Source organism: Notothenia coriiceps, unplaced genomic scaffold (genome assembly GCF_000735185.1).
Source record: "Notothenia coriiceps isolate Sejong01 unplaced genomic scaffold, NC01 NC01_scaffold00007774, whole genome shotgun sequence".
In the NCBI taxonomy this organism is placed as follows: domain Eukaryota; kingdom Metazoa; phylum Chordata; class Actinopteri; order Perciformes; family Nototheniidae; genus Notothenia; species Notothenia coriiceps.
The window spans coordinates 35401-47473 of record NW_011340475.1 but is presented as its reverse complement, the minus strand read 5'-3'; the positions used below and the strand labels follow the sequence as shown (position 1 = coordinate 47473).

The following is a 12073-nucleotide window of genomic DNA, read 5'->3' as shown; positions in this document are numbered from 1 at the left end:
CTCACACACACACACACACACACACACACACACATACTCTCTCTTGCACACAAACACACACACTCTCACACACAGAGACAAACACAAACACACACACACACACACACACACACACACACACATACACACACAGTTTAGCAGTCAGGCAGGGGCAACCGGGACTAAATCCAGACTGGTGGTTTCTCTCTCTAGCTATAAATACCCCTCTGCTTAAAACAAGATCACACACACACACACACACACACACACACACACACACACACACACACGTACGTTTATGCTCATGTACGGAACAAAAACATTTGTTCACAAGCAAATCAAAACACAGACTAATATAAACACACATACGTAGCTTATGCACATATAGAAACACATTCCCTCTCGCACTTGCATAAAAAAACACACACACACACACACACACACACACACACACACAAATACTCACACACAAAGAGATGGCTTTGGCCTCAGAGGAGGCTAGCTAAGCGGTCTATGATTATGGGGTGTGTCTTTGTCTCATTTAGTGGTTCCACGAGGAGACAGTCTTCTGCTGCGTCAGACGAATACACGCTCACACACACACACTCTCTCACATAGACACAAATGTATATGCAAATACCAACGCACAAAGAAATCCTTCAGCTTGAATTTGGTGGATTGCTCTGTAAGGGAACTGAAAATGTAAACAATTCTGCCAATGAGCCACACTGTTGCTTACGTCTTGCTTTGCCATCGTTTGTGGTTAGTGAGAGGAATTTACAAGAGTTTTTTGTTAGCTGTTCCATAATCTTATGCTCTTGTCACTTAATCTTTATCGATCCTAGATAAATTGCTGGTTGGAAAAGGGGGGTACGTAAAGGTTGGCTAGCGTTAAATTACTTTTATCTGCCATGGCTCTGATCTAGATTAAATTATGACATGATACTTGTGTGTATGGCGTTACTTCATTGTGAGGGAAAACATTGTTAGGAGGCATGCGATTTGAATGAATTGGACAACCACCAAAATGCTTCTCAACACGATCCGATTATCAATTCTCAATTTGAGATGATACAAAGCAAGTCAAAATAACCAAGGCAATTGTTGTGCACACTAGATATGAATATCATACTGTAATCATTCAATCTGTTCTCCCAGAATCTTGTCTAGAAAAAGCAACCACACATATAAATATAAAATCACTCCACATCAGATGTGCTATATTTCATTCCTCTTTTATTTTGGAAAAATATTGCGCTGTTTTCCAGTAATAAAAATGACAGGCTCTTTACATACGACTTATTTTCTTAAATACAACACAGTCACAGGGGTCTCAAGTGCCTAACACATACATACATGCATACATACTTACATTCATACATTATCTGCCAAATAAAAACAATACAACTTAAATTAAAACCGGTTTAACAAAATAAATCACAACAAAATGGAACACAAATAATTAGATAATTAAATTAAAAGAATACATCTTTCTTTAGATAACAAATAAAATAAAAAACAAATGATGCTAACCAACGGCAGGCAGGTGTCCTTCAATTGGCTAATAGTGGAAGACTGGGAGTGAAGGGAGTGGGCAGTGCATACATGTGACACCACACATAGGTGTATCATCACCTCTTCTGTACACACACACACACACACGCACACACACACACCTTCATAGTGCAATGAGGTCTTGGCAGTTAAGACTAATTCTTTATAGCTTGGCTTACCTGGAAACACAACATCACCAGAGAAGAATTTGACTTATTTTGAGTAATTTTGTCAATTAATTGTGGCCAAACGAGCTGCCAGAAAATAAATCCAATTGGATAATTACACTTTAATTATGTTAATTATTCAAAGTGGCTGTAGTAGCATAACAGTTTCTAGAAACAGTGTTGCCAAACCAAGTGTATTATACAATTATGTTTTGTCAGATGTTTCTCTCATGCCTAATGCTGTGTTTCCTGAGTTGCCCTGCCCAAAACATTGCCCTGTGTATCACAACCTTCAGGGGTCAGGGGGCCAGTATGGCCCAACAGGATCCATGTTGGATCAATCTGCAGTCACTACTGGAGTCTTCAGTTCTCTATTTTTCTGCTGAGAACCAGCTCAGCCAACATTGTCTGTCAGTGCTGCAGAGTCATGCACAGCTGCCGTACAAGTCCCACTTTAATTGAGTTAATTAAAGCGGCTGTAAATTCATACTTATGCTACGTTTAAAGTACGAGCGAAAAACATTAGGATACAATTAATCAGGTACATTTTCTATTTTTTATGCCGTAAACCAACCATCTCCTTTCCTCTAAAAATTGAAGAAAACCTGTATTTACCCAGATTACTACTAGGGCTCGGGCAACACTTTAGCAATGATTCTGAGACACTGTTGCTTTTGTTGCTCGTATTGTGAACATAGCATCACTCAGCAGCACTGCACAAAACATGAACTGTCCAATATCAATAACAGCTTTTACACTGAATTGTAAAACCACAACACATAACAGTAGTACAACAGTACTTCAAAAGTTCTCAGTACTCCAAGGTACTACACTGTTCATTCAATCAGTACTTCAAAGGTACTACAATATCATCGGTCAACATCCAAGTCGATATTCCATAGTTCATCCAGGTACGAGCAGTAAATCTTCTTTACAACGTTTGTACTTGTGCTTCATCCAAAGCACTGAGTCAGCATTAGACCTTACATCCATTTCAGGTCAACAACGTCAAGTATTCACCCGTAGTACTACTGTAGTACTAAGTCCTTGCCAAGTCGTTACTGACTCTGACGCACTGGCTCAGTAGCACCTTGGCTCAAAGTCCTCCGGTAAATCCCAGGGAACAGCAGCAAACAGCAGGAGTAAAACCTCCCAGAGACAAGTTGAGCTCTACTGCTCAGGGCTGTGTGTGGACCGACCACAGGGAACTGGTCTGGTATCATACCTGTGAGACAGAGAGGAAAAATCTGATTTTAGTATGCTGCAGGAAGTTGCAATCAATTACTATCCAGTTGAAACTCCTTATAGTGAATTATTGTTAAACCCATTTTTTATATATCGTTTTTTTTTCAGGCCTTGTTTGTTTGTTTGTTTGTAGCCTTTATTTAACCAGGTGAAAGCCCCTTGAGATCAAAATATCTCTTTTTCAAGGGTGACCTGCAAGGTACTTTATATGAATAACGCACAATGCTGCATTAAAGTCTATACACAAATTGTATTTTTACTTCAGTCAACTCATTTCCAGAGTATTATGGTGTTTAAAACATTCAATACAATTCAGTAAATAACGTAGCTGGCTGCCCATTTCTTTTTGTGTGTGTTCTCACCTCTGTAGCGATGATACATTCATCTTTCTGGTCCGACATGACGTAGACGGACTGGTATTTGGTGTCGTTGGTACACTGGTACCTGTTGTCACTAGGATTGTGGTAGTCAACATCACTGCTGGACTGGTATTTGACGTCACAGGTTGACCTGTATTTGATGTCACTGCAGGACTGGTATTTGAGTTCACTTGCTGCGTGATTGTTCAGTTCACTGGATGACTGATATTTTGCTTCGCTGCAGCTCGGTGACTCTTCTACTTGATTCATTTCTGATGCGCTGCTGTGGGACAAAGAAGAACACAAACCGTTTAGGAAAAGACATCCTTCACACAACACTATTTCATTTAGGCTATGCATTTTGAGCCATGCACAAAACTAAATGTCCAAGCAGTCTTAAATATAGTTAGTATGTACCTGATTTGTCTCTTTCTGCATTGTTCTTCTGAGTGAGACTCGTCCAGCATCTCACATTTGACCTCTGGCTCTTCACGCTGCTCTTCTTTACACAGCGGCAGCTCCTCAGACCGCACCTCGTGGACCAGGTTATACTCCACACTGGAGTAGCGACTCTTAAAGCCGTTCTTCTCCGATCCGTTGAGTCCGCTGATACCACTCAGACCCCCCAGTGACCCGGCCAGGTCCGAATGGTAATCCGCCTTCTTGTTGTTGTTTTTAATCGACGTTGTCATCATAGGGCCCAATTCCTTGGTTCCCAAGTCGCTGCGGAGGCAATTGTTGGTGGTCGTCAAGTTGTTCATGGTCTCGTGGCTGTCACTGTGGACACTGTCGCCGTGGTGACTTTGCCTGTCCTGCAGCTTGACCCGAACGAAGACAACCAGCAATGAGCAGCCGATCAGGATCACCAGAACGAGGAAGATGCCGGCACACACTGCTGTCCAGGGGAATCCGCTGTCGTCATCCTCCTCATCTTCAACATTTTCACTCTCTGGAGAAGAATAACGGCGATCCGGTCCGTCCACAACCGGCTGACCCTTGGGGACCTCAGGTAACAGGAACTGGCAGTTGTGGCCCCCGTAGCCTGGCACACAGGCGCAGACGTAGCGTCCGCCGCGCTCATGGCAGGTGGCTCCGTTGTGGCAGGGGTTGTGATGGCAGCGGGAGATGGGGGAGCTGCAGTTCTCACCAGTATATCCTACAGAGGGAGCAGAGTTTAAGATATTAGAACAAAACTCATATGAAACTAAAATGAACTGTAATTATTGTAATCCCACAAGGCATATATGTGGAGTGCTGTCATACCTGGAGGGCAGGTACAGGTGTAGCCGTTCACTCCCTCCTGACAAGTCCCTCCGTTATCGCAAGGGAAGGACAGGCAGTTTGCAGAGAGGCTGCTGCTGTCCGCACAGTTAGGACCTGAAAACCCGTCGAGACACTGACACAGGTAGGAGTTCACCAGATCCACACATTCTGCACCTGCAGAGGCAAAGACAGGGGATTAGTCTCCAGATATTTGTTATAGATTTAGGTTTAATTGTTCAACAGAAACACAGAATACAACGCACCGTTCAAACAGGGGTTGGAGGAGCAGTGGTCGATTTTCTTCTCGCAGTTGAAGCCAGCGTATCCCATCGGACACTGACAGAAGTAACCGCCCTCAGGGTTATCAGCACAACGCCCGCCATTGAAGCAAGGCCCGTCGGCACAGGTGTTGGCACTTAATTCACATTTTTTTCCATAGAAACCAGGTGGGCAGGTGCACTTATAGCCGTTATCGTTGTCCTATATTGGCAATAATGAAAAACGATGGTTACACACAGGCTTGTATTCAGGTTTGAATAACAACAGGGAAATACACTTTAACAGAAAGTTTAATAAGGTCATGCAGAAAATTGAAAGTTTGAATATACATATTCTTCACGTTTTGCCAAAAGTTCCGCACAAAATGTACAGCAAATGTTATTAACACACTGTCCAGATGTTTGTCTGATTCTTGTTCCCATTAATATGATTGTTTTTATCAACATTTTGATTAATACTCACAGTGCAGCTGCCTCCGTTGCGACAGGGGTTTCCTGAGCATTCGTTGACCTCAATCTCACAGTTGGCTCCGCTGTATCCAGGCAGACAGGAGCATGTGTAGCTGCCCTGACCCGTATTGGTACAGGTGGCTCCATTTACACAGGGCTTATGGTGCGTACAATAGTTCAGATCTGAAAGAAATCGAGACGCAACATTAATAAACTACACAGCAAATGTGTGTTAACAAAAAGGGCTGATTTAATGCCAACAAAGTAGTAAATCTCTCATTAAACTCACCCTGGTTGCAGAAGAGCCCGCCCCATCCCTCCTGGCAGTTACATTGCCACGGCTGTTGGCAGGTGCCATGGAGGCAGCCTGGGTAACGGATGCAGTCGTCACAGTAACGCCCACTGAAGCCAACGCGACACCTGGGAACATCAGTTAAATACTATTAATAACGTTCTTTGTGTTTATGATCTGTCTAAGAAACTCCCAGATATAGCGTTACATTTGTATTGTCTGTGTTACTTACTTGCACTCTCCAGGTTTCTCACAGAAGCCATGTTCTTCATCACAGCCAGGAAGACAGATCGCTGCAGGGAGGAAACAGATAGAGACTGTTGAATATCAGGGAATCCAGCATTGGAAACAAACACATGTTTGCCCTCCTTCAGTCTCCCATTCAGAAGGGCCTTTTCAATCTGCTGCCTGCCTGTCTGCCTTAATATTTGTATGCCTTTCAAATGTGTTAAGCTGCTCACCTGTCTGTCTACAGTCTCGTCACAGAGAGCTAATAAAACAGACAGACGACTGTTGCTTCACTTCAGGGTCATTAGATCAGCTGGAATATTGGTATCTACAAAGCTGAAGAAGTTCCTGGAAAGGTTACATTTCAGCTTCAACATCCTGAAGGGAGCTTCGGTCACCAAGCGGGGGAACCAGCCAACAAGCCCTCTCCTTTAACATGGTGGCTCACCAACACAAAAGCATCCCACACAAAGCCTCCTTTCTCCCCTTGACTGTGGGTCAGAAGTCCCTTTTCTCACCCTTGGCCCCTCTCCTCTTCTCCTCCCTCTCTCCCCTCCTATTTCTCATCCTCCTCTTCTCCCTTCCTCTTCCATCAACCTTTCCCCTCTCTTGTCTTCTTCCTCTCCTCTTCTACATTCATCCTTTCCCTCCTCCGCTCCTCCCGTCTCTCCTCACTCCCCTCCTCCTCCCCCCAGGGCCAGCTGGTCTGTGTGGAGCTAACCACCAGACAGCTGCTCCATTGTCTCCTCTCACCGAGCAGCTGCCCCCTACACAACAATACACAACCCCGCTCGGCCAATCACCGGCCCGGGCCGCAACAATACAGGACCCCCACTTGGCCAATCGGGGAGGAGGTTTTGGGGCGAGGAGGCCCCAGTGGTCTAATGGAAGGCACGCGGCGTGTGAATTACTGAGGAGCCACTGCGGCTCATTAGAAACGAGGCCTCTGGTGCTATGGGATAACTAACTGACGCCTGTTGCACACGGGCCCTGCATTAGGAGATAGAAAAAGTCCCTCAACAATGAAGACAGGCCAGTGATTAACTCTGAAAAGTAATTTATAAACTTTTCAGAAATCCTTTTCCTCATTGGTATTAGTTTGAAGCTCATAGTTCTGAGGTTTGCATACAACACTCTTGAGCCAATAGTTAGTGCTCTCTTAGAAGTATTCTGAGATGAGAAGCTTTATGTAAACAGCAGCACCTCATAACGGTCCTGCCCCTTCATCTTATCTGTCCCACAAGCAGCTGCCAGAGAACTTAAATATTAACTAGGGCAATCATACAACGGTTCACTTTTATCTCCTATTTATGGCAGGTCCTCATGTTGCTCCATAGAGCCTGAATGATTGAGAGGTTGATTAAATAGCAAGCCAACTCACGTTCAGTGCAGTACGCTCCCTTCCAGCCAGAGTTGCATATGATCTCTCCGCGCTCGCCGCAGCTGAAGTGGCCGAAAGCATCGTCTCTGGGTCGGCAGAAGACGGAGCAGCCTTCGCCGTAGTAGTGCTCATCACACAGGAAACGGTAAGCGTAACGCAGCTCGGTTCTGCCGCCTGTCTGCATATCCTTGGACCACTCCTCTCCCACAGTGAGGTGACGCTGAGTGGTGGTCCTGCTGATCAGGCGCTCAGGATTGTCTGCAAAGGGCAAAGACACAGCTTGTTATTGGTCATATCTTGTTACTGTCAGTGTTATGATTGAATGTTCTGCAGAACAGGTGTGATATGAGAGCAGACATTGTCATAAATGATTTATTATATATATTTTTTTCTTTTCTATATTTAGATATATGATAAAAAACAGTCACTCATGTTTGGAGGTGGTTTACTGCCGGTAATACTTTTAAATTGTTTAAAGACAGTAAACAGCAGGATGCTGCTGTCTGATTTCAACTTTTTTTTCACCTGGTGACCACCAGCTTTTTCTTTATCTCCACCACCACGGACACACACTGATGTGGTCAGTTAGTCATCATTAATGCAGTGATAAGAGCAGGACATAAAGATAACAACAACTAATATCACACTGCAGGGGCTAATCTTAACTGGCACCTGCAGAAACTGTGGGTGGTCTTTATCCTAAGAGATGTTTAACAAACCTCCAGGTGTAGAAAAGTTTGACACATATAAAGACCTTTATACTGAAATCTTAAGATTGACATGCTCATAAGTAAAAGGCTAGATAAATAATATAACATGTCATTTACTTATATATTTGTAGAAGAGAAGTGTTTATTTTGGTCATATTAGGATTGTAGGCAGAATGTATCTAAAACATCAATCCAACTCCATGTCGCCCTGAGTGTGCACTTTGTGAAAAACATGCTACTGAAAGAAAACAAAGCCACTATTAGCCTTATGGCCTGTCTTTGAGTTACACTGGTGCCTTCTCTGGCTGCCACCCACCTGTTGCCAGGTCGTCGAGGGAGTCAGTGTGCAGGGCTTCAATGATCAGTGAAAACGTCCCCTGAGGAGAGAGACAGAGAGAGAGTCAACAGCTGCTCGGCCTGGAGGCTCCCTCCCTCCGCAGAGCAGCAAAGGGCCATAGGAGGCCTCCCAATAAACTTCACAGCCTAATTCCCGTGTTGATTAGGGGCCTAATAAGGGCTACTACCTGCTCCTTTTTCACACCCCTGCTACTATCACACTCTGACACCGCCGTAAAACCAAACGAGGCGGAATTTCACGCTGCGCTGCCAATGATGTGCCAACTCAGAGGATGTTAATTTTCCCACCACGCCTGGTCGGAGGAGAGGAGCGTTTGGTGAAAACACCCCCGCCCCCTCCTCCTACTCCACACACACGCCCTCCTCCCCTCCCCATTTTATCCTACCAAAGAGCACAGAAATACTACAATAGCCCCTCTCACACAGTGCTGACAAAGACCCTCACAAGTGTTGAGTTTGGGAGCATCTGTTGCGTTTTGCACTCTTCAAAGCTAATGTGTCCCACTGGAATAAGACTATAATAACTTCACAGTCTCACAGTTATACTCCTTAAACATCATAATGCAGACTACATGACATATATCACAGTAAAAACTATCAATTAAATGCATAATAAGTTAACATTATACAGTAATTAGCATGAAGTGATTCCCATGGGGGCAGAGATACAGTAATGCATGATCATTAGAGGTCTTACCGGCCATGTGAAACCGAAGGGGAATCGGATTGGGTTGGTGAAGCTTTCCGCGTTGGTCTCCGGCACCTGGAAAGAGTTGGAGCCGAGGACGGGAGTCACAGCCCCGCCGTATGTGCAGGGAGGCTCGGGGGAGACATTGGCCTGGTAGTGCTTCAGACAAACCCGAAAGAAAGTCTTGCACTCACACTGCTGGTGCTGGCTCTGAGCAGAGCCTCTGGGGCAGCAGTTTGAGTTCCCCTGTATCCCTTTCTTGTTTAGAAACTCCTGCAACTTCAGCTCAAACATTCCGGAGCACAACACCTAAAACACACAAGCAGCAGTGTGTTTGAGACAGCCATAAAAGTGTGCAAAAACACACACAACTCAATAGCTTTACACGTTATCATACTCTTGTTGAACTTACCTGGCAGGTGAGTGAGGAGAGAGTGACAACCAGTAGCAGACACAGGCGTCCCATTGTGTTGACAGCCCTTCAACAAGCAGTGAAAGCTGCACAAGTCCGTAGCCCGGATCAAACACTCATGGAGAAAGTGTTTTTGTTAAAAAAGCTTCCCGATATGTCACAGTCAAGGTGAGGGAGGATGAAGTGAAACTTTTTCTGTGGTGCGTCTGTCTTCTGCCCCTCTATTAGTCCATACGAGGCACGAGTTTTTGACAGAGCGAGAAAAAAAAAAAGTTTTACAGTGTAAAGTAATCCTCAGCGGAAGGATCCCCTTGGAGAAGCGTGAATGAAATCCTCGATGAAAATATAATTCCAGTCAATCGCTGTAGAATGAATATCTCGACGGCCTTGTTTATTTTCCCACTTGATTGATAATGATATGCTGATGCTAAATATCCGTGTCTCTGTGGCGCTCTCTCGGATAACAGTGCGTGTGTCTGATGGGTCTCCTGCCCTGCACAGGGTTTTATACCGGGCCAGCGGGCGAAGGGTAATAAGATGCAAATGAGCCCCTCGGCTCCTCTTCTTCCCCTCCCTCCACCACCACCACAAGTCCGCCCCGGGGCCATCACAAAGAAAGAAGAGGGGGGGGAGAAGGGGTGCACACAACTTTTTCTAAACCCGCCCCCCACCACCCCCTCCTCTCTTTCTCTCAAAGGGACAGACCAAATGGCTAGTGAGCTGTTAAATGTGCAACAACCCCTTGCTTCCCCTGATGCCTCCCTCCTCCACAACATGGCCCATTTACATTCCGACAAATTCTTTAACCTCTGCACGAAATCCTCCACATCTCAGCATCAAGTGATTTATACACAGGCAGTGAGACGGTGGCATCTCATATTTGGGGTTATGCTGGTGGAGCCTTGGCTGGCCTGTTTCCCTGCATGGCCAGCCGGCAGCCTGCCGCCCCAACTGCGTTACAACGACCATCTGCTCCGCCACATTCCTATGGTGTTACCCCTGCCGTGGTTTTCACATTTTCACACCCCCAAAACAAGTCGATTTATTCCTAATACCTTATCTTTTTTGTCTTAGTTGTTTGTCCTACAATACACCTTGTCAAGTCCGGCTGTAAGTGATGTATTATGTCATCTTACATAATGTGTTAATGCTTAAATGCTGGTCTGATCTACTAATTAAATGAGAAATTAAAAAAAATGGCAGATCGTTAAATGCTTGTTGTTTATCTTAAATAATTGGATTGTCATATAACTGCATGCCAAGAAGTTTGGACTCATTTACAGTTCACCCATAACTTCGACTCTACATCGTGATGACCAAAATTAACATTGTCTGTATTTATACTCCTAAATTATATTTTTAGAAATGTAAATGGATTTAATATCAGCTATTTTTATGTAGTTTTAAGGAGGTTAAACGTTTGAAATCATGCGTAAAGACGCACGAAATTACGCACACACTGGCTGCAGGCCAACACACCTCCACTCTTTTGACCGCATGCCTCTGGATTTTCTTAGACTACATCATGCTGTTAGGTGGAGGCAGTAAAAAACTTGGTGGTGTGTCACTCGCGTGGCTGTCATTAAGGGACTTTGTGAGGAGAAGGAGGGGGGGAGGGGGAGGAGGAGGAGGGGAGCCATAGAGGGAGTAAAGTTTTTTTCTTTGTGCTTTCAGCTGTATGGTAATTGGGACGGCAGCACCTGCTCTCCCACAATAATACAACGAGAGAGAGAGAGAGAGAGAGAGAGAGAGAGAGAGAGAGAGAGAGAGAGGCCAGTTGTATAAACAGTAATCTTACAACATGTTTGATAACAAAATATCACATTTCCATGCATACAATTACAAGGGATAAAACATTATAGACTATAAGTCCCTGTAATAATACTAGTCTAACATGGAAACATAACACTGGCTCCAGACACACTGTCTAATTTGAATATCAGTGTGTATCTGCAGAAAAATGTGGGGAAGAATTCGCACTTGTTGGCATGATGTTGTGATGAGCTTATTCCTGGCTGTGGGAGATGTTGGTATGGCATGAATATTGTCCATCTCTCATCAAAGTGAAACAAAACCCAAATCCATTGTGCTCTTCTGATTTGTGAATTGTTTATAAGGTTATGATTTATAAAATAAGGAGTATGGCAATTAACTATAATTTAACTAAACTTCAAAAATACAGCTTAGCAATGAAAAAATAAAGGAAAACCATGTATTTCTGACAAAATATCTTGATATATAGATATTACCATATCGTATGGTTGACTATTGGTGTTTTAACAAAATATTACATACAGTTTTTTTTACAAGTAATTATCAGAAAAAGGGATTTAATGACTTATATAACTTTACTTTACTGCAATGCAACCTTTGAATTACAGGAAAAGACAACACTTTTGCTATATTAAGATATCAAAGGTTGAGATGATCAATATATCTATATTGATAGCATTTCTTTAAACATTAATAATAATAACAATTAGTAAGTATAACATATGTTTGAATAACAGTATTTATCTATCCATCCATCTATCTATCTATCTATCTATCTATCTATGGCTGAGAGGGGAGTTGCTGATTGTTAGCTGCTGCACTTGTCAATCAACTCAACCCCTTTACAACACATTGTAACAGAGATCCAGAGAGGGCCTCCTTTCTGAAGGATGTTTTCATTAATGTGTTGGAGCAGGTACTGTATGTGACATCCGCA

The 12073-nt window shown here is 43.8% G+C and overlaps 1 protein-coding gene across 1 annotated transcript; it reads right to left on the bottom strand.

The window, feature by feature from the left end:
• Nucleotides 1-1239: 1239 nt before the first annotated feature.
• Nucleotides 1240-9415, bottom strand: dldh (dihydrolipoamide dehydrogenase). The gene is made up of 12 exons (XM_010769790.1): nt 9364-9415; nt 8961-9260; nt 8223-8283; nt 7197-7454; nt 5820-5880; nt 5585-5715; nt 5309-5478; nt 4831-5047; nt 4568-4741; nt 3722-4460; nt 3308-3587; nt 1240-2925 (listed from the first exon to the last, which is right to left on the bottom strand). Exons 2-12 carry the CDS (start codon nt 9243-9245, stop codon nt 2920-2922), a joined length of 2382 nt encoding a protein of 793 aa, XP_010768092.1. The 5' UTR covers nt 9246-9260; nt 9364-9415; the 3' UTR covers nt 1240-2919.
• Nucleotides 9416-12073: the final 2658 nt, after the last annotated feature.